At 53.8% G+C, this 23,126-nt stretch overlaps 1 protein-coding gene across 3 annotated transcripts in view; it reads left to right on the plus strand.

The window, feature by feature from the left end:
• Window positions 1-1,130: 1,130 nt before the first annotated feature.
• Window positions 1,131-23,126, plus strand: part of LOC140392366 (mannan-binding lectin serine protease 1-like) — a 42,024-nt gene continuing 20,028 nt past the window's right edge. For all 3 annotated transcript variants that reach the window (XM_072477664.1, XM_072477666.1, XM_072477665.1), the window contains exons 1-3: window positions 1,131-1,288; window positions 8,671-8,887; window positions 11,155-11,332. In XM_072477664.1, coding sequence (XP_072333765.1) covers window positions 1,191-1,288; window positions 8,671-8,887; window positions 11,155-11,332 — 493 coding nt within the window. In that variant the 5' untranslated portion in view covers window positions 1,131-1,190. The remainder of the gene's footprint in view (window positions 1,289-8,670; window positions 8,888-11,154; window positions 11,333-23,126) is intronic.

Consider the following 23,126-nt stretch of genomic DNA (forward strand, 5'->3'; position numbering starts at 1 on the left):
GAACCCATGGAGAGACTGACATGGGGGCTAGAGGGCCCCTCAAAAGAGCAAAACGCAAGACAAAATAAACCGTCTACGGCAAAGGGAAGGACCTAGTATAGGACCCGAAGACAGTAGAAAATGGGAGGGGGGAACAAAAGGGGGTGGAGAGGGGGTGCCAAAATGTAACAACGGGGAAAATTGTAAATAATAACCATTTATCCATCTCTTGTATAGTGTCAAAAATGTAAACTTCAATAAAAATATTTACAAAAGAAAGAAACCGAGAATCAGCCACAGTCATATTGAATGACAGAGCAGGCTCAAAGGTCTAAATGGCTTACTCATGCTCCCATTTTCAGTGTTTCTCTGTTACAAGGCACTCTACTGGGAATAGGTGAATGGTGCTGGCTCCCAATCAGCCTAGTACAACCTGGACCTCAACTTGACTAAAGGTCAATGGCAGGGTCAAGCCAGAGTTCGATGGGAAAGTAGTGACGAGAAACTAGAGAGAGACCTCCCTTCTGCATTAAGCACAAGCCCATGTGGCACCTCTGCGAAGAAATGTTTGCCAGCTCATTTCCTTCAAGGATTAGGAGTTACCTGGGTGGTCCTTGACAGATGAAAAATTAGGTGCAGTAAAATACCTAGATATCTATCTCGATATCTATTTCGCCTCTCACACAGATGCCCCTGTGATTACTGTCTGCATGGCAAGTGTGTGGCTTACTTTCTGAAATGAGAATCTATAAACAGGTGCATCAGCAGAGGAATTAATCCGCCAGGAAAGCTGTAAATGAGGAAAGGGAATTATCAAAAGGGAATTCTATCGGAACGTATATTTGAACAGGCGAGAGAGAGAAAGGCAAAACCAATGGGGAGGCGTGCAAAGCGTGTTCTCATCACTCGATACAGTAGAGAGGTCACTGGGGCTGACTTAAAGGGGCAAATCTTCAATGAAAGTATTTGCCAAATCTATTCTTTGGGAGAATCAATTTGGTTTTGGGCAGCTTTTTTATATTTTTTAGAGGAGAGCCAATGCCTTAATGCGATTTATGTAATTGTGTTTATCAACAGTTGGGGGAAGATTTAATAAGGACAACAAGGGAGTATCCCTTTAAGAAGGCCTGCTGTTATTTTTACAGGGAAGGTGATCGCACAGTTCAGTAACCCCTGGTACAAGAAGCAACAGGTTCATCAGACAGTAAACAATGTCACCATTTCTGCTCACGTGCAGACACCACAGGGTCTCTCAGGAATCGGGGAACCAGCAACTGAGAGTGGAAATGCAGAAATCTCTTACAATGTGGTAAGTAAAACAGAGGGAGCATTAAGTGAGCAAGAATGGTCAGTAAAACTGTACATCAATGGACAGCGTCTGAGCTGGAAGGATCTGTCGGCTTAATCTGAAATGTTTTTAAATTTCATGCAAACGTTCTCTGTTAAAACTGATTTTTTTTTCTCTCTCACTCTCTCTCGCGATTCCATTACAGTACAAAACTAATTTTGTTTATTGGGGACTGTGAAGCAGAGTGAGTTGGAAAAGTGGAATTTCACATTCTTAGCGTGGGTTTTGAATCCAACCTGGATGGATGGGACAGGGAGACTTATTCTGTCAGGGCATTCCGTGAAATCAGTTTGGATGGCTCGGACCACGGTTCTACGGGGCATTAACACACATAGGGCTGGATTCGCCGATCCTGCGGCTATGTCCACAGGATCCGTCTGGTTTTACGACCAAAAAGTGGGCGCTGCCTCCGCACCGATGTTCCGCCCGGTGGGGGGTTAGCAGCCGCACCACATAAAGCCTCCGTCGAAGCCCCCCCTGCCAGCTGAACGGTCCCCCCCCCCCCCCCCCCCCCCCGACTGTGGCGCTGCTGGACACAGACCGCAGCCGCCACACGAGATCCCAGAAAAGTGAGAGCACACGCGCCCCACGCCGTCGGGACTCAGCCCATCGGGGGAGGGCCTCAGGTGACACTCTACCCATGTCCACTTCCATGTCCACCCCGCTCTATCCCCGTAACCAACCCTACACATCCCTGGACACTAAGGGGCAATTTATCACGGCCAATCCACCTAACCCGCACATCTTTGGACTGTGGGAGGAAACCGGAGCACCCGGAGGAAACCCAAGCAGACACAGGGAGAATGTGCAAGCTCCACACAGACACCCAAGGCCGGAATTGAATCCGGGTCGCTGGCGCTGTGAGGCAGCAGTGCTAACCACTGTGCCACCATACTGCCCAGCTTAGGAGGGTTTATATTTTATCTGGCGCAGGGCTACAGAGAAAGAGCAGGGGAGCTAGCAGAGGCACAATAGACTGAATAACCTCTTCTTATTCTGTGCTGTATGATTTAACGCAGTGGTTGATACTTGATGCACTACCAATTACGACGAGACGAGAGTAGAGAATAATCGAGGCTTTATTACGCAGAGATGTGGAGCCTCCCGCAGCTGCTGCCGAAATGGCTGCAGCTTGGAGAGCCCACACATTTATACTCCGCCTACTGGGCGGAGCCAGCAGGCAGGGATCTACTCCTGTACCTGTATTACAGGGGCCTTACCGTAATACCCTCGTATGCAGTATATACAATATAACAGTGGTGACTACCACATTCACCCCCTGTTAAAAAATAGTCCAGCGGGGGTGGTGGAAAACTATTTACATACAGATTTTAAAAATTCTCGAAAGAGTTTACAAATTTAGATGATCGGGCGCCTTGATCCGCCGTTGCGAGCGCCACCGTTCTGGTGGTGATTCAGGCGTCGGTTCGGTCATCGGTGACTGCGGGAGCGTGTCGACCTCAGCTTCATCCCCGGGTGGGACCAAGGGGAGGACGGATCTTCCTGGAACGGGGGCTGTGGTGGGGTGCGCTGGGGGAGGGAGGGTGGCGCCGGGGCAGCGGGGTGGGGGGGGGGGGGGGGGGAGGTGTGGGGAGCCAGCTGGCACCAGGTCCCTGAGGGAGACTGTGTTTTGGCGGCCGTCGGAATACGCTACGTAGGCGTACTGCGGGTTCGCGTGGAGTAGCTGTACCCTCTCAACCAACAGGTCTGCCTTGTGGAGCCGCACGTGCTTGCAGAGGAGAACGGGTCCTGGAGCTGCCAGCCATGTTGGGAGTGAAACCCCGGAGGCGGATTTCCTGGGGAAGGCAAAGAGACGTTCATGGGGAGTTACGTTAGTCGCAGTGCACAGGAGCGACCGAATGGAGTGGAGGGCGTTGGGGAGGACCTCCTGCCAGCGGGTGGTCGGGAGATTTCTGGACCGTAGGGCCAGCAGGATGGCCTTCCAGTCCGTCCCATTCTCCCACTCCACCTGCCCGTTTCCCCGGGGGTTGTAGCTGGTCGTCCTGCTCGAGGCAATGCCCCTGTTGAGCAGGTACTGGCGCAGCTCATCGCTCATAAATGAGGATCCCGGGTCGCTATGGACGTAGGCGGGGAAACCGAACAGAGCGAAGATGGTGTTGAGGGCTTTGATGATGGTGGCAGACGTCATATCGGGGCATGTGATGGCAAAGGGGAATCTGGAATATAATGTCGACCACATTAAGAAAGTACCTGTTGTGGTCGGTGGAGGGGAGGGGCCCTTTGAAGTCCACACTGAGGCGTTCAAACGGGCGGGAGGCCTTCACCAGGCACGCACGGTCTGGCCGGTAGAAGTGCGGTTTACACTCCGCGCAGACCTGGCAGTGTCTGGTGATAGCCCTGACTTCCTCGATGGAGTAGGGCAGATTGCGGGCCTTTATGAAATGATAAAAGCGGGTGACCCCCGGGTGACAGAGATCGTCGTGCAGGGTCTGGAGTCGGTCCACTTGTGCGATGGCACATGCACCTCGGGATAGGGCATTGGGGGGCTCGTCGAGCTTACCGTCGAGATACAAAATCTCGTAATTGTAGATGGAGAGCTCGATCCTCCACCTCAAGATCTTATCATTTTACCTCGCATGAAGGCAACCGACTGTTGGTCAGTGAGGAGAGTGAAGCTCCTGCCGGCCAGGTAATGCCTCCAATGCTGCACATCTTCAACGATAGCTTGGGCCTCCTTTTCGACAGAGGAGTGCCGAATTTTGGAGGCATGGAGGGTGCGGGAAAAGAATGCCATGGGCCTGCCTGCCTGGTTGAGGGTGGCGGCCAGAGCGACATCTGATGCATCGCTCTCGACTTGGAAGGGGAGCGTCTCATTGACCGCATGCATCGCGGCCTTGGCGATTGTGGTATTATAGGTATTACGGTACCTGATAGGCTAAAGCACCATTGGTGAAAACTGTATGCTTCCTATTGGTTAGAGTGTATGATAGCTCCGCCCTGATAGGCGGGGTATAAGAACCCGTGCCGCCCCAGCAGCCGTCATTCTGTACCTGAGCTGCTGGGGGAAACATCTAGCTTATTAATGCCTTCAGTTGGACGACAACCTCGCTTTAGTGGTCATTGATCGTACATCAGCAATGTCGGCCTTGATACGGTTGAAGGCCTGGTGAGCCTCGGCCGTCAGTGGAAAAACGGTGGAGTGGATGAGTGGGCGGGCCTTGTCCGCATAGTTAGGGACCCACTGGGCGTAGTACGAGAAGATACCCAGGCATCGTTTGAGGGCCTTGGGGCAGTGGGGAAGGGGGAGTTCCATGAGGGAGCGCATGCGATCGGGGTCGGGCCCTAGAACTCCGTTCTGAACCACATAGCCGAGGATGGCTAATCGGTTCGTGTTGAACACGCACTTCTCCTTGTTGTAGGTTAGGTTGAGGAGTTTGGCGTTATGGAGGAATTTGGAAAGATTAGCGTTGTGGTCCTGCTGGTCGTGGCCGCAGATGGTGACGTCATCCAGGTACGGGAAAGTGGCCCGCAGTCTGTGCCGGTCAACCATTCGGTCCATCTCCCGTTGGAAGATGAAACCCCGTTAATGACGCCGAAGGGAACCCTAAGGAAGTGGTAAAGGCGGCCGTCAGCTTCAAACGCGGTGTACTGGCGGTCCACCTTGCAAATGGGGAGCTGGTGGTAGGCAGATTTCAGGTCCACTGTCGAGAAGACCCGGTACTGTGCAATCTGATTGACCATATCAGATATGCGTGGGAGGGGGTACGCGTCGAGCTGCGTGTACCGATTGATGGTCTGACTGTAGTCAATGACCATCCTGTTTTTCGCCCCAGTTTTCACCACTACCACTTGTGCTCTCCAGGGGCTGTTGCTGGTCTCATAATACCTTCCGGCAGTAGCCACTGGACTTCCGACCTGATGAAGGTCCTGTCCTGGGCACTGTACCATCTGCTCCTGGTGGTGATGGGTTTGCAATCCGAGGTGAGGTTTGCAAACAGGGAAGGTGGGTCGACCTTAAAGGTCGTGAGACCGCAGACAGTAAGGGGTGGTAGGGGCCCGCCAAATTTCAGGGTTAGCCTCTGGAGGTTGCACTGGAAGTCCAGGCCGAGTAGCAAGGCAGCGCAGAGGTTGGGGAGGACGTAGAGCCGGAAGCCGCTGAACTCTACACCCTGGATGGTGAGGGTGGCGGTGCAGTACCCCCGGATCTCCACGGAGTGGGATCTGGAGGCCAGGGAGATTCTCTGGTTGATGGGGTGGACCGTGAGGGAGCAGCGCCTTACCGTATCGGGGTGGATGAAGCTCTCAGTGCTCCCGGTTGTCCAGAGGCAGGATATCTTGTGCCCGTTGACCTTCACTGTCGTCGACGCGGTCACGAGGTTCTGCGGTCGGGACTGGTCGATTGTGATGGAGGCCAGACGTGGCTGGTCGGCGGCGGTTGCAGGCGATGAGCGGCCCGATGAGGTGCACGTCGAGCACGGGTCCTGAGGCGGGGAAGATGGCAGCGCCCAGGGGCCGCACGTGTCCTGAGGCAGGCAAGATGGCGGCGCCCACTGGCCGCAAGTGTTGTGATGCGAGCAAGATGGTGGCGCCCATGGGCCGCATGTGTTGTGAGGGGAGCAAGATGGCGGCACCCACGGGCCGCACGTGGTCTGAGGTGAGGAAAATGGCGGCGCCCACGGGTCGCACGTGGTGGGGGGTGCTGGGACAATAGCGGCGATTGAGCGGGCCTGGCACACAGCAGCGAAATGTCCTTTCTTCCCGCAGGCTTTGCAGAGCGCGCTCCGTGCCGGGCAGCGCTGCCGGGGGTGTTTTGACTGTCCGCAGAAGTAGCATTTGGGTCCCCCGGGGTTGGGCGGCTGCCGCGCGGCATAGGCCTGAGGTTGGCTGGGGGATGTCGCTGATGGGGTCCATGGTGGGATGTTTGCTGGCGGGGTCCACGATGCACCGGAGGGGTGGGCCTTGCGGTAGGGGGCATATGCCTGTATATTGCGTGAGGCGACTGTGAGCGAGAGTGCTAGTTTCTTGGTCGCCGCGAGGTCGAGGGGAGCTCCTTCTAAGAGGCGCTGGCGGATTTAGGCCGACCCTATGCCCGTAACGAACGCGTCTCTAAGTAGCAGGTCAGAATGTTCAGCGGCTGAAACGGCCTGGCAATCACAGTCTCTCACTAGGACGTGCAGGGCACGCCAGAAATCTTCCACAGACTCACAGGAGGTGCCTGGCGTAGATTTTGTTAGTCTGCTGAGTGTAGTTCTCCTTCAGTAGCGCTATGACCTCAGCATAGGTCGGCGTGTCCCGGATGAGGGGAAAGATATCGGAGCTCTGCCGCGTGTAAAGGATCTGGAGCTTCTGTGCCTCTGGGGGTGGTTCAGTCGCAGATCCAATGTAGGCTTCAAAGCAAGCTAGCCAATGTGCGAAGGCCGACTTGGAGTTGTCTGCTTGAGGGGGCAGCTGTAGGCGATCAGGCTTGATGCGGAGATCCATCGTTGTAAAATCTCTGCGTAATAAATTGATGCACTATCAATTACGACGAGACGAGAGTAGAGAGTAATCGGGGCTTTATTACGCAGAGATGTGGAGCCTCTCACAGCTACTGCCGAAATGGCTGCAGCTCAGAGAGCCCACACATTTATACTCCGCCTACTGGGCGGAGCCAGCAGGCAGGGATCTACCCCCGTACCTGTATTACAGGGGCCTTACCGTAATACCCTCGTATGCAGGATATACAATACAACAGTGGTGAATACCACAATACTGTCCTGAGGTTTGAGTAAGGAATATTATTGAAACAGAGGGAGCCTTGCTTTAGTCCATTAAACCTCAATTGTTGCTGGCACTGAATTAGGGTTGCCAATTCTGGCTGGACACATTCCAGAAGAGTTTGGCAGAAGTGACGGCAGCTGTTCAGCTGAATGGCTTCTTTTCTGTGCTGTGTATTTATATAGTTCAGTGTAATACGTGTGAGATTGGCAGTTGCAAACATACAGCGAAAAGCAGCCACAGGGCTCTACTCCACCAAGCTTTTCCGTCAAGCTGGTCACCTGGTCTCGAGTCACGTCAGCTGTTTCCATCGGCTGTGCGCATAGATTCAGGGTGACACTGATTGAGCGGGAATCATCTTTCCCCACTCAATTCCACTACTGAGTCTGGACAATTCCTTTCCCTACCAGCTGCTCTTGGGGGACGGAAATCCGCAGCGCACCACAATCAGCCCAGTCAACACCAATTCAATCTGACACTCAGTAACAACACAAATTAATCCAAATACCAGTTCCAGCCAGTCACATCTTGTTGTAAGGTTGTTCGGTGTCTCACTGAGGGGTCTGAAGGATTGCCTTGTTCTTTGGTAACCCATGACTATATACTTTTCCAAGGTCTGCCATGCATGGGTGCTGTCTCTATGCTGGCTCCTTCCATAATTTACTACACACAGTCTACCATGATGTGACACTCTTACACCAATGTGTAGGCACCACTGTTCTCCAGTCCCACATTAATCCTTGATCTGCCCAAACAGCCTTACTGCCAAGCCTAACCGTGGCTTTTCTCCAACTCTGCAGCCAAGTGGGTATCACCTCACCTTCTCACATGGTCTGTCGACCATTCAGACATTTTCCATCAAGTGGCCTCTGCCAATGCTTAGTCAGGCTTTTCCGTGGGTGGGCGAGTAGGTTCCTGGCTTAGGGATGGTCAGCTGGCACATGAGCATGAGCTGAGATTGGCTGGCAATTTGTCCTGGCCACCTATGGGGTCAGGTGCTACCCAAGTGCGGGCACTGATTGGCTGGCTCCCATTGCTGGGAGCCGAAATGCTCCCAGAGTTCTTTCTGTTGGCCACTGGGCAGTTGAGACCAGTTCCCGGGACTCCCAACCATTCTGGGTGGATTGGCTATCCTACACTGAATACCAAGGTAGAAAAGAATGGCATTTCCCACTGTGGGCAGTCTTCAAGCTAAGGAACAACAATCACAACTTGCACTTGGCACATTTGATTGCTACACAAGTGCAAATTGTCCATTAGCTTGGAGACACTTTGCAGGGACGTGACCAGACAGAATGTGACACTGAGCCACATATAGCTGGATATGGTGACCAAAGCCTTGGTCAGAAAGGTTTTGAGGAGAATGTTAAAGGAGGAAAGGTTTAGGGACAGAATTCTCGAGCTCAGGCCCCAGCCTGCTGAAGACACAACAGTGGTGATGTAAAAAAAAATATAGAGATGTACAAGAAGCCAGAATTGGGCAAGTGCTTCGAGGATCTCGGGTGTGGGGGATCGGGAGAGGCCGAGGGACAAAAGATTATCAAAACAATTTCCTCGGAGTCTAGCTGCTGCTGCCCAAATCATTCCAAGTGATATACTTCTGTTATGTTATTCTCTCTTCCCAGGCTATTCCTGTGGGTCTCACTCCTGCGTCCAACAGTTTTTGGCTTTCAATTGAATGACACGTTTGGGCAATTTCAGTCCCCTGGTTTTCCAACCGCATATGGAGACTACATCTATCAAACCTGGAACATCTCTGTCCCTCGTGGATTTGTGATAAAACTGTATTTCTCACATTTCAACCTTGAGCCATCGTACCGCTGTGGCTATGACCACATTAAGGTATCTCTACTTTAGTTGAATAAATTAGTTTACTTAAATATTGGGCGGAATCTTACCATATTTTTTCAAAGTGTCAGGCTCAGACTGAAGACTGGCGGGTAGCTGACCAGCTCCCACTCCAAATCTTGAGGCTCTTTAAAATAAACAAAATGAGTGAGCGTGGTTTATGCCATCACTCTGGTGGGACGAGGCCTGATAGAGCCGACACCCAGCTCCACAGAGATCGGGGCGCCACCTTTAACGGGAATCCCAACCAGAACAGAAGTTTTACTCTCCTCACCACCCCATCCCATGGACAGGCTCCCCTCCCCACCTCCCCCGTCCCCTACCGCCACCGCGGAGGTATTGCTGGCATTTGCGCCCTCAGTACCCACTCCCCCAAGTGTCTGAAAGTTCCTCCCTCACTTCCTACTCTTCCCCTGCCCACCCCACCATACATAAATGGAACCCCACCACAGGGCTACCTTGAGGGCCCACCCCTGCACTACTCCCTGGCACAGGTTGGCACTGCCAGGTTAGCACTTCCAGGTTGGCATTGCCATCCTGTGCCCGGGTACAGTGCCTGGACACTGCCCGGGCAGGCCCATCTCCTGCCGAGGGCTATACTGTTCACCCCTGGAGGGATCCCCTAGCTGATTCTCATTTTTAAAAAGCTGCAGTAAACCTCGCCGACACATTTAGGTGGAGTCATGTGGCTGGGGAGGCCCATTAATAATATTAAAATGTAGTCAAATGTTTTCAAATGAGGTTCCTGCCCTTTATGGGAGTGAACCTCATGATGCCGCCGGTGAGGGGCGGGGAAAGTCAAGAAACGCAGTCTCTCCGGAGAGAATCACGTTTTCCGATCCTCCCCGGATTTTCCGTCCACACCGCCATTCTCTCCGACGGTGATCCCGAGCTGAAAATCGCCCCAATAAAACAAAATATTAGGTAACCAAGATGTTGGTGAAACCAGCCTGGAATAACATTGGTGTAAGAATTAAGGGGAGGCGATGGTGTATTCCCATGAATATATTTTTCAAAAATTAATCTGACATGTTAATATTAACATTTGAAATCAAGGGGCAGCACGGTGGCGCAGTGGTTAGCACTGCAGCCTCACGCCGCCGAGGTCCCAGGTTCGATCCCGGCTCTGGGTCACTGTCCGTGTGGAGCTTGCACATTCTCCCCGTGTTTGCATGGGTTTCGCCCCCACAACCCAAAGATGTGCAACCTAGGTGGATTGGCCACGCTAAATTGCCCCTTAATTGGAAAAAATGAATTAGGTACACTGGATTAAAAAAAAACATTTGAAATCAATTTACGAAACATTCTCTCTGCAGCAATTGCTAACAAAATATTAAAAGCATTGTTGAAAATATTTATGATTTATAAACATGAGAAATGCTCATTTTAAAAAAAATTGTGATTGTACAGGAAATGCATGGGGAAATTTTCAAATAGAAAAAATGATATCACTGTATGCAACAGCGAAAGGTTTTCTCCCCGTCTAGTTGGTTGTCGAAGATAGCGGGCTATCTTTCTTGATTTACTTTCTTGAAAGCTGTAAATTGCATAATTACCAGCGGCAGATGTGACTAGAGACACAATGACCCAGCCGGTCATGTAGATTATTTCATGCAAACCTCAAAGGTTGTTACATTACACAGGAGTGATTGAAGGCTGGAGAGTCGGGCAGGCAGTATCTGGAATGAAAGCCGGCATCCCATTGTACAGCTTGGTACAGAGTATTGAGCAGAGGTTAAAGTATCAGCCAACCTTCCTGTAAAAATACACACGTGAAGGAGAATGTGAAAATTATAAAAGATATAGGCAAAACAAGCAAGGAAAAATAAAATGGATTGAAATTGTCCTGTCTTATATTAGCGCGTAAAAATGTGTTAACATTTATCAGAGATAGATAGGCTCTGGATTAATCAGGGGATCAGAGGGGAGAAGGCAGGAGAATGGGGATAAGAAACATATCAGCCATGATTGAATGGCGGAGCAGACTCGATGGGCCGAGTGGCCTAATTCTGCTCCTATGTCTTATGGTCTTAACACGCTGGTTTAAAATTTCCCTGTTCTATGTTCAAAATGGATTAATGCCTCTGTTAAAGTGATTGATAGAGATATCTTGTACCTGCAGTTTGTTACTAATGGAGCACGGTGATTTAAATCCTGAAGCAAACAAAAACAAAGTAGGCTTAAAATAACAGATGAAAGAAAAAGGAGTTTTAATATTTTTTTGAAGTGCCAACGTTTTCTTTTCTCCCAATTATGTTCAGATCTTGACGGAGGGACAACAGCTGGTCAAGCTCTGTGGTGAGACCAGTACAGACACAGAAGAGGTTCCGGGTGACAAACAATTCTTTTCCACAGGGAACAACATGATAGTTATATTCAGAACTGATTACTCAAACGAGAAGAACTACACTGGATTTGCTGCACATTATGCAGCCTTGGGTAAGATTCCACTTTTACATCTGAATCTGCATCCATGAGGGGGACGGACACACCGTTTTTCAGAGTTGTGAATGGAACAAAAGCGAGGAAATACCAACTTTGCAAAGCCCCACAGGCTACCTTGTACCCAACTGGATTGATTATAAGATCTGTGTTCTTATATTCAAATTCCGCCATAGCCTTGCGCCAATCCATGATTCCATCAAGTATCTGTCAATGGTTGGACACTGGTATATTTATTTATTTAAGGTCATTCATGGCCCCGCCATTAAGGCCCTGCCTTCTCAACCTTAACCCTCGCCGGGGTGGCACGTGGCACAGTGGTTAGCATTGCTGCCTACGGCACTGAGGACCCGGGTTCGAATCCCAGCCCTGGGTCACTGTCTGTGTGGAGTTTGCACATTCTCCTCGTGTCTGCGTGGGTTTCACCCCCACAGCCCAAAGATGTGCAGGGTAGGTGGATTGGCGACGCTAAATTGCCCCTTAATTGGAAAAAGAAATAATTGGATACTCTAAATCTGTAGAAAAAGAAAAAAAAATCTTGCCCCTCGCCTGAGGTGTGGTGATCCTCAGGTTAAATCACCACCAGTCTGCTCTCTCCCCTCAAAGGGGAAAGCAGCCTATGGCCATTTGGGACTTTGGCGGCTTTACCTCACGTATTTCTTTATTTTCACTACCCCTGCCTGAGCATTAGTGACCATTCTTTCAGCTACTGCTCATTCCTCTGGAATTCTCTCTCAAACTCCTTCTTGTCTAAACTTCAATACTGCTTCTAAAGGCTCCCTTAAAATTCTAACTTCTGTTCATGCCTTAGGCATCTCCATAACAACATTATTGCCTCTATTTTCTCTTCTGTTTGGTGCCTGCCTGATAAACTGCTTTAGGATGTTGCGCCAAATCCCCAATCCCGTATTCGTTGACATCCAGTGGACTGGGATCCTGTAGCTGGTCAAATTTAAAACTTTCATCTTTGTGTGCAAATCCCTCCATGGCATCACCTCTTCCCTATTTCTGTAACCTCCCCCAACCCTGTGAGATCTCGGCGTTCCTCCAGTTCGAGCCTTTTGGGCATCCCCAATTTTTATTGTCCTCACGATTTGGCAAATGTGTTTTCAGCTGTCTAGCCGTTATGTCCTGGAATTTCCGCCTTAAACCTCTCTACTTTGCTACTTAATAATAATACTAATCTTTATTATTGTCACAAGTAGGCCTACATTAACACTGCAATGAAATTACTGTGAAAATCCCCTAGTCGCCACACTCCTGCGCCTGTTCGGGTACACAGAGGGAGAATTCAGAATGTCCAAATCACCTAACAAGCACGTCTTTCGGGACTTGTGGGAGGAAATCGGAGCACCCGGAGGAAACCCACGCAGACACAGGGAGAACGTGCAGAGTCCGCGCAGATAGTGACCCAAACCAGGAATCGAACCTGGGACCCTGGTGCTGTGAAGCAACAGTGCCAACCACTGTGCTACCATGCCGTCCTTCCTTTCACTCCTTCTATAACATATCCCTTAAAACCTATCTTTTTGACTAAGTTTTTGCTCATCTTCTCTCATGCCTTAATCAGCAGTACTTTCCAGCCCCAACACAGGTGGGCATCGTCACGGGTGGGACAGGAATATTTCGAAAGCCAGCCTCCTGTTCCGCCCGTGACAATGCCCACCAGGGTCAGGGCCAGAAAATCCTGCCTAATATTTAACATAATATCAAATTCTGCTTGATAACGCTCCTGTAAGGGCGTTGAGATTTTTTGCTACATTAAAGGCGCTACATAAATGAAACTTTCTGTTCATTACATGAAAAGAAATATTAAATTGTAAGTTGCTGAAGGATATCTCGACACAGAGCTTGATGGATCACTGGAAGAGGGTTAGTCTGAAGTGTGATTGATATTAGGACATTGAACTCAGCTCGCCCATCCAAGGGGACAATTCTTATAATGAGACAGTTTGTGAAGATCATGATTAACACATCAATTACCTCCTTTTAATAAAAACTTGTCTAAATTTAAATTGATTGGCTTCTCCCTCATCGTTTTGTTTGCTATATTAAACTTAGTTCTTTTATCGCTGATATTTTATCCTTCGTGAAGACTTCTTACGAAATAATTATTTAGCTAGTCTGTCATTTTCTGATTTCAATTACAATATTACCCAATTATGTCATTAAGGGATGCAATTAATCTTAGCCTCTTGCTACACCTTTCATTTATTCCCTCATAAACATTTTTTCGCGTTCAAATTTTTAGCAGCTCTTGCCATTTTATTTGTATATCTTTGTTGTTCTTCCAGTTCATGGGATCTCTTCCTTTCTTTTAGTTTTATACTTTTTCTGACTTCCCTTGCTGGCCAAGGTTGTTTAATGACACGTAGGGCGGGATTCTCCAATTGCCGACACTGAAATCGCATTCGGGCATTTGGGCGGAGAATCCGTTTTGACGCCAGAATCGGGTTGCGCCTGTTTTCGGAGGCTCCGTCCCCTCCAAAGCGGCATCATCGGTGAGTAAGCCGCACGCCGTTGGGTCGGCCTCAGGGTGTCACCTGAAGGCCCTCCCCCGATGCTATGCCCCTGATGGGTCGACTTCCTGACGTTGTGGCTCACTTGTATCTGAGGTCTCGTCAACCTCACTTGGCAACTGCGGACTGTGTCCAGCGCCGCTACTGTCGGTGAGGGGAGCCGTTCCACTGGCCGGGGGGGGGGGGGCTTTGGCGCGGGCTGGGGGGCACTATCTGGCAGACGTCGCTGGCATTCATGTTGTACAGCGCGACTGCCGTGTGCATGCGCGGCCATGGACTGGGCAATTCTCCGTCCGTATCTGCAGGGTAGCCAGGGATTTTACATGGCGCATCGGTGTGGGGGCAGCGCCGACTTTCTGGTCATAATACTAGACACATGCTCCGGACATAGCCTCAAAATCAGAGAACCCAGCTCCTAGAGTTCTTGTAGTTCTTATATTCCATCAAATAAATTTTGGAACGTTTCACTGTACATCCATAGTTTGATCCAGTAATTGTCCCGCCCAATCTATCGGAGTCAATTCCTGTCTCACCTCTTCAAAATGAGCCTTCCCTAAATTTAACATTTTGGTGCATGACTTCCCTTCTCCCTCTCAAACCTATAAGGCGAGATTCCCCATCAGCCGTTGCCTGAATCGGGAAACGTGATTGGGCGGAGAATCGCGCGTGAGCCGAAAATCATGGCCGGCGCCGGGCGCCAAATGAAATCCCATGCTCCAGCCTCTCGACTGCGCCGTGAATATGTTCTACCTGCATGTCAACTTGGTCATGCAAATTGTACAGTAAAACGTCGTTGGCATGTGATTAACAGGCCAGCCGCGGTATTCACCCATCCTCCAGCGATGGTCTGCCTCCACCAGGAGGAATTACCGACAGCGAGATTCACTTGTGTCATATAAAATTGGGAAGCAGGCACTGTGGCTGCTGATGGAGAGGGGGTAGGTAGGACATGTTCCCAAAGGTGCAACTACTGGCTGGGGCGGCTTCTGCCAGGACTGGGTGGAGTAGCGAGGGGTGGCCAGAGGATGTATCATAGAATTTACAGTGCAGAAGGAGGCCATTCGGCCCATCGAGTCTGCACTGGCCCTTACAAAGAGCACCCTATTGAAGCCCATGTATCTACCTCATCCCCGTAACCCAGTAACACCCACTTAACATTTTTCGGACACTAAGGGCAATTTAGCATGGCCAATCCACTTAACCCGCACATCTTTGGACTGTGGGAGGAAACCGGAGAACCCGGAGGAAACCCACGCAGACACGGGGAGAACATGCAGACTCCGCACAGACAGTGACCCAGCCGGGAATCGAACCTGGGACCCTGGAGCTGTGAAGCAACTGTGCTAACCACTGTGCTACCGTGCTGCCCGTCGGGTGGACCGTCAACTTGACGGTCACCAGGAACGGGTATCCTTCCCCCATTCCCCCATGGTGCCAGATGCGCCCTAATCTGGCAGAGATGTTGCACTGTCTCTCTGCTCGGTCCGGCAGGTCCTTGAATGTCAGTGTGACTGCCCAGGAATGGGGGGTGGGATTCTCCGACCCCCCGCCGGGTTGGAGAATCGCCGGGGGGCGGCGTGAATCCTGCCCCCGCCGGCCGCTGAATTCTCCGGCGCCGGAAATTCGGCGGGGGCAGGAGTCGCGCCGCGCCGGTCGGCGGGCCCTCCCCGGCGATTCTCCGGCCCGCGATGGGCCGAAGTCCCGCTGCTGTAATGCCGGTCCCGCCGGCGTGAATCAAACCACCTACCTTACCGGCGGGACTAGCGGCGCGGGCGGGCTCCGGGGTCCTGGAGGGGACGCAGGGTGATCTGGCCCCTGGGGGGTGCCCCCACGGCGGCCTGGCCCGCAATCGGGGCCCATCGATCCGCCGGCGGGCCTGTGCCGTGGGGGCACTCTTTTCCTTCCACCTCAGCCACAGCTTCCGCGATGGCCGATGCGGAAGTGACACCCCCCCGCGCACATGCAGCCGCTGATGCTCCCGTGCATGCACGGACTTCCACCGCCCGGCGCAGTCCCTTCGGCCCCAGCTGGCGTGGCGCCAAAGGCCTTTCCCGCTGGCCTGCGGCGCGCCAACCACTCCGGCGCGGGCCTAGCCCCTCAAGGTGAAGGCTAGGCCCCTAAAGGTGCCGCACCTTTGGGGCGGCCCGATGCCGGAGTGGTTCACGCCACTCCATCTCGCCGGGACCCCCCACCCCGCCGGGTAGGGGAGAATCCCGGCTGGGGTGTCTAGGCACGGCTGCTGTCATTGCCACGTCCTGTAAGGCAGCCATCTTGCTGTGCACCCCACTGACTGCGTGCTCGAGATGCAGTTCAGGTGCCTGGACCGCTCTGGAGTGGCCCTCCAGTATAGCGCGAGGAGAGTCTCCCACATCGTGGTGGCTTGCTGCGTCCTCCACAAAATCGCGCAGCAGAGGAGGATGACGAATGCCAGGCTTTGTCCGATGAGGAGGATGCAGGTCAGCCAAGATGGACAGGGCATGGGGCCTGGGGGGGTGCTGGGGATGGAGGCGAGAGAGGTGCCACACGTGCCATAGGGGCATCGCAATCCATTGGGGACTCACTTGCATCTCTGATGCCTGGGCCTTTTGCCCGCTCCCCGGCCACACTGACCAGGTTCAATGCCCTCTGCCCAGCGGTGGTGGGGGGTCGCAGGTATGCTCTCTCTCTCTGCGGTTGTGGGATGCCTTCTCCTGGGGAACAGATACTGCACAGTGTGAGACACGGGCAGCACCGGGGGGGTGTCTGTGGCTGGCGGGTGGGGTTCGATCGCCCTCGGGGGGGGGGTGTGGCTATGGGTGTGTTGAACGGAGGTTGCTGCCAAGGTCATGGGGGTGGCCTGGGGATTACCCATCCTCGCCTAGTGCGGCCTGCCAGTCCACCGGGGGGGGGGGGGGGGGGTTGATACGAGGGGCGACGGGCTGGGGGCTGGTTATTCACCCTGGCTGCCCTGAGGATTTGGGCAGCTTCTTGCGACACTGCTGGCCGGTCCTGGCGGTGGGGCCGACGGCGCTCACGGCCTCTGCCATCTGCGCCCAGCCCTGGTTGTTGTCCCCGGGTGGCAGCTGCCTTTCCGCCTGGGGAACAAAGTGCCCCGCCTCTGCTTTGTGGCATCCAGCAGTGCTCCGCATTGGCAAAACGGGTTGCCGCTCTTCGGGAATGATTGTGTGGGGGGAGTGGAATGCTTATATGCAGCTGCAGCTCGTCAGGCTCTCGGGTGCCAGTGCCGACCACGCCAATCAGACGCCATCCTGAATTGGAATTGCAGTAGTTCCACTTGCCGCCAGTGTTAGCCCATTTACGGGTCCTGAATTGCTCCGGCACCGGCCCTGTTTTTGTCAACGTAGAACACCGCGATTCAGTGCCGGCGTCGGCACTTAGAGCCCGGAGAATGGGCTGGATTCCCGTCGCCGAAATCGCCTTCGGCGAGGGGACGGAGAATCCCCAATGACACCGAAATCGGAGGTGACGCCGCTTTTGTGGTGCTCCGCCCCTGAAACGCAGCACACACCGTATCCACAACCTCCTTACATTGGCCTGATGCCCAGTCCATGACCGGACGAGTGGACCCGTGTGGTCTCACCCATTGGGAACTCAGCGTGGCGGCTGCAGACTCAGTCCAACACCGCCACAGTCGGGTGAGGGCTGATCCGCGGGCAGGGGTGGCTTTATTCGGGACTCGGGGCACCGTGGGGGGGGGGATGCGGTCCGGGGCGGCGAGCCGGCCGAAGGGGGGGACAATTTTTAAAAATAAATTTAGAGTACCCAATTCATTTTTTCCAATTAAGGGGCAATTTAGCGTGTTCAATCCACCTACTGCACATCTTTGGGTTGTGGGGGCGAAACCCACGCAAACACGGGGAGAATGTGCAAACTCCACACGGACAGTGACCCAGAGCCGGGATCGAACCTGGGACCCCGGCGCCGTGAGGCAGCAGCGCTAACCACTGTGCCACCATGCTGCCCTGGGGGGGGGGAACTATTTTTACAGGCCAGGTCCATGGGCTGCGTCCGCCATGAAGCACGGAGCGGCCGCTGCAGGCCGCCGCCGTCCGCAAAGGCGGCCACGGACCCGGCAGTGCTCCGGGCCATACCGGCATGGGGACTTAGTCTCCCAAACGGAGAATCCAGCTCATGCATGTGTCTAGTCTTACAACTAAAAGGCCGGTGCCTATGGTCTGCCCGGTCGGGGGAGCTATCAGCTGCACCACATAAAGCCCCCGGATTTACCTGCAGATATGGACGGAGAATTGCCGGGTCCGGTTGCATCACACAACATGCACCCTGCCAGATAGAGCCCTCCTGTAACCATCCCGGTCCACTCTCCACCAGACGCCCCAGCCCCTGCCAAAGCCATCCTGGCCAGTGGAAGCCCGCCCTCCCCCCCCCGCTGATAGTAAATTCAATTTATTGAGCGTAATTCTCCCAAATGGCGGGAGGGGCAGAATTCGAGGAACCGCCAGGCGCCAAACTGTTTGCGATGCAACCGGCCCACTCTCGTAGGCAAAATCGGTATTTCGCCGTAGCCCGTTGAGAAACCAATTCTCACCACTTAAGCCCTATTGCCATACAATTAACGAGAGCCACCCCTTGTCCAACGGCTTCCCGTCATTCAGCCGCCTCCCCAGCAAGTGGTCACGCTGGCGACAATTAGTACTCCTTTTGAAAAATGTGATCCTGGTGGAAGGGCTTCTGTGGGGAGCCACGGAGGTGAGTAGCCATCTTTGCTCACAGTCAAAAAGCCCTGGGGTGCTGGGCTTGCCACCCCAGTGCTCGGCGGGGGGTGAGGGACCCTCGGTTAGGGGTGGGGGACCCTCCGCATGGGTGGGCCGCCATAGGCGGATGGGGGGGGGGGGGGAAGTTGCTGGAGGGGGCAACCAGACAGCAATCACTCGTGGCACCACCATGCCAATGCCTGGATCGTGTGTACCCATTCCTGGGGCAGCCCTTGTCCTTGCTCGTCTGCCTCACCGACCACCCATAACCCCTACTGACTGCCGAGGCCTCTGGCCGGGCGGCTGAAAGCTATTGCTAATAGGGAATTGACATTCACGGTTAAGTGAGCACTTCACACAACCCAAGTGGATTTCCATGGGTGGGCGAGCCATGTAACATGTGGGAGTCATCGCTTCGAATCCCAATCAGACCGCAGTGCCTGGACACTGTGCCTGAACACAGCTGGTGACAACACTACACAGGCAGCAGCCAACATCCGAACACCAGGGGATGGGACACATCTCCAGGGACATGCTCACGGCCGGAGGGTGGGTGGGTGCCAGGGGGAGGGGACCAGCGCCCGGTCCAGGAGACGTTTTGAGCGGGTGTCCAGGGTACAGGGTCTGGCGTCCGGTGAGGGGGGCCCGCTGCAGCCAGGTGTGCGTGGGCACAGCGTCCCAGGTGGGGGTATCAAATGAGGGATTGGAGGGTCCCAGGATGGGAGCCACCGCCGTTTATCAGTCGAACACCTTCTCCCAATGCCTTCTAGATATTGAATGCAATGGCAGGGATTCTGGACCCAGAACAGACCCTAGTGGTGCATCTGATAGCCCGGACAGCCAGACGCCAGAGACAGTGGCAGCAAAAGCGTCAGCAGATGCTCGAGGCTGTGGCCCACATCCTGAGAACCTGGCCGCCCATCAGGCCTGGGAGGGACCCCGAGGGGGAGTCCTGTGACGGCCCAGTATGCACAGGTGTCGCTGGTCGTTGGAAATAGATGATGGACAGTGCGTGTCGCAGGAGGCTCCACCTCAACAAGGAGACCGTGCGGCAACTGTGTCATGTCCTCGTGGACTTGGCTCCACATGGAGGAGGAGGACACCCACTCCCGGTGCCTGTCAAGGTCACCACAGCCCTGAACTTTTAAGCCTCAGGATCATTCCAGGGCTCAAGCAGGGACCTGTGTGGCATCTTGCAGGCCATAGCTCACAGCCCATAGGTGCATCTGACAAGTTGCGGATGCATTGTCTGCCCGGGCGGAAAACGACATTACCCAGCAAGATGCCCAGGCTACAGGTTTCTCCGCCATCACCGGGATGCCCCAGGTCCAGGGGGTAATAGATGTCACGCATGTTGCCCTGCGTTCACCGGGCCATCTGGGGGTGCCCTATGTTAACTGAAAGGGGTTCCATTCCCTGAACGTACAGCTCGTGTGCGACCACCAGAAGAAGATAATGCACATGTGCCCACTTCCCTGGGGGCGTTCACGACAGCTACATCCTGGGACAGTCGGTCATCCCTGGCCTCTTCGAGGAGCACCTCAGGATGGGCGGCTGGCTCTTGGGGCATAAGGGGTATCTATTGGGGAGGACGAGGAGAATGAGGAGGAGAGGATGATGAGGTGGCGCTGGACCAGCAGGGGCTGGAAGACGAGGCCAGGGTGGAACTGAAGGTCCAGCCGGAGGCTTCAGGTCAGGTGGCAGCGGTGAGGGTCCGGGACATGCCAGGAGGGCCAGGGAGGCCCTCATACTGGCCCGGTTCACTTAGGATGTGGTCCATCATCGCCACCTTACAAATGCCTCACTCCCCATCTCCCAGCCTCCAGGGTCTGTGTGACATCACTCCAGGATGCTGGGACTGGGTTGGCACCGTCAGCGGGTCACTGGCGAGGGCAGGGGGTGATGATAACCCACAGAGAGCTGAGTGCTGGTGCTCCTCAATCTATGCCAATCTGACCCCTGCCTGTCTGCTAAGTGCTTGCTCACACCCATCACCTGCGTGCGGTGTGTCTGGGGGGGGGGAGGGGGAGATGCCTGGAGAAATGGGCCAAAGGTTCTGAGGTAGACCCACATTGTGGAAGAAGGTGACAGAGGTGTCATACTGATTGTGCTTAAGGGTGTTTATTGTGTGCAGCAATTCCACACTTGCCCGATGGTGCCACATCCCCTCTCCCCCTCTCCCCTCCCCGGTGCCCTCAGTTATCCTCAATGGGCTTAGCTTTTCTTGCTCTACCGCTATGTCTAGGTGTTTCCCCAGGATGCACCTATGAGGTGGAGGCAGCCAGCTGTTTACCTTTTCCCCTGGCCTTCGGTGCCCATGGCGGGCATCCTCTGGGGCCGGAGGGCCCCGGCTCACTTGGCGGCACATGCGCAGCCGTGCCAACCTGTCCCGTGTGCTGGCTGTGAGACGCGGCCTCATCAGAGGGGTGGAACCTGGGGGAGCTGGTGGCTACCGTCGCCATTCCATGGGATGGGTCCTGCTTGGCACCCTGTGCCCCCTCCTCCCGCTCGGTTCCCATAGGGCCTTGGGGTTCACCATGGGACAGAGGGGCAGCTGGCTCGAGCCCTGGCTGCCCCTGCATTATCTGGCTCTGCCAGCCCTGGCGGTTCCCCATGGACTCACCATTGTGTCGCCGCCTTCTGTGATTCTCCTCAGTGACTGGGACAAGCTCCACAGCGTCTCGGCCATTCCCATCTGGGAGCAGGACATGGCCTCAGAACCTCATCAAGGTCAGCCTGGTACTTGGTCACGTCCCCCAGCGAGTTGGACATTCTGCCAAGACCCTCGGCCGTGGCCGTTGCCAACCGCGCAAAACCTTGGACACCCTCACTAATGGTGCCAACGTCGTGTAACAGGCTCTCCACTACAGCCGCCATCCTAGGAGTGTTGGCCTCCATGACACGCATTGCCTGCAACATCTGTTGTATCCGTAGCCTCTGGGACTCCTGCAAGTGGCTATGGACCTGCTGGAGCATTGCTGACATCTCCCTCTGAATGTCATGGCCGCTCCCTAACATCTCCATCAGCTCCGGGATGACCTCTTCCACAGGCTCAGCATCAGGCTGGGACCCAGCTGGGATCCAGCAGACGTCCGACTGCTGTCTCGCCTGGGGGTTCCTGCCTCCACCTGATGTGCATCATCAGCCATGTGGTGCTCAGCAGATTGTGCCCCAGAAGCCTGTCCACTAACATGTCCCACCGAGGTGCGTGTATCTGCGCTGGTGGAGGGTGGGGATGACAGCTGTGGCATCCTTGGAGCTCTCCCCCGAGGAGATCTCATGGGAGGCAGGAGAAGGGCCACCCGGGATGGGTTGGCACTGTCGGCTGATGGACCTGTGGGAGGATGGACATGTGGTCAGTGGGAGGGATGGGTCAATCAGTAAGGTCTTTTGACTGGGGCCCAGTGATTTCTCACCTCTGCAGCATTCGCCAACCTCCGGGTTGGTGACAGCTCTGTCCTCTGCCACCCCAGTCACCTCCTCGGCACGCTCCTCGAAGGTGGTGAGGATTCTTATGTCCAACACCCCACCGCCAGTCTGGGCCCTTGCCCAGCAATTGTGGGAGAACATTTCCTGAGGAGACACAGAGAGGCCACCTGCTTGGTTCACAGTGGTGGGAGGGGCGATAACGGAAGGGTTGGGGGGGGCGTGGGGGGGGTTGAACGGGGTTTTGGGGGTCAACAAAGAACAAACAAAGAACAAAGAAAAGTACAGCACAGGAACAGGCCCTTCGACCCTCCAAGCCCGTGCCGACCATGCTGCCCGACTAAACTACAATCTTCTACACTTCCTGGGTCCGTATCCCTCTATTCCCATCCTATTCATGTATTTGTCAAGATGCCCCTTAAATGTCACTATCGTCCCTGCTTCCACCACCTCCTCCGGTAGCGAGTTCCAGGCACCCACTACCCTCTGTGTAAAAAATTTGCCTCGTACATCTACTCTAAACCTTGTCCCTCGCACCTTAAACCTATGCCCCCTAGTAATTGACCCCTCTACCCTGGGGAAAAGCCTCTGACTATCCACTCTGTCTATGCCCCTCATAATTTTGTAGACCTCTATCAGGTCGCCCCTCAATCTCCGTCGTTCCAGTGAGAACAAACCGAGTTTATTCAACCGCTCCTCATAGCTAATGCCCTCCATACCAGGCAACATTCTGGTAAATCTCTTCTGCACCCTCTCTAAAGCCTCCACATCCTTCTGATAGTGTGGCGACCAGAATTGAACACTATACTCCAAGTGTGGCCTAACTAAGGTTCTATACTGCTGCAACATGACTTGCCAATTCTTATACTCAATGCCCCGGCCAATGAAGGCAAGCATGCCGTATGCCTTCTTGACTACCTTCTCCACCTGTGTTGCCCCTTTCAGTGACCTATGGACCTGTACACCTAGAACTCTCTGACTTTCAATACTCTTGAGGGTTCTACCATTCACTGTATATTCCCTACCTGCATTAGACCTTCCAAAATACATTACCTCACATCTGTCCGGATTAAACTCCATCTGCCATCTCTCCGCCCAAGTCTCCAAACAATCTAAATCCTGCTGTATCCTCTG

This window comes from Scyliorhinus torazame, chromosome 16 (genome assembly GCF_047496885.1).
Source record: "Scyliorhinus torazame isolate Kashiwa2021f chromosome 16, sScyTor2.1, whole genome shotgun sequence".
NCBI classification, from domain to species: Eukaryota; Metazoa; Chordata; class Chondrichthyes; order Carcharhiniformes; family Scyliorhinidae; genus Scyliorhinus; species Scyliorhinus torazame.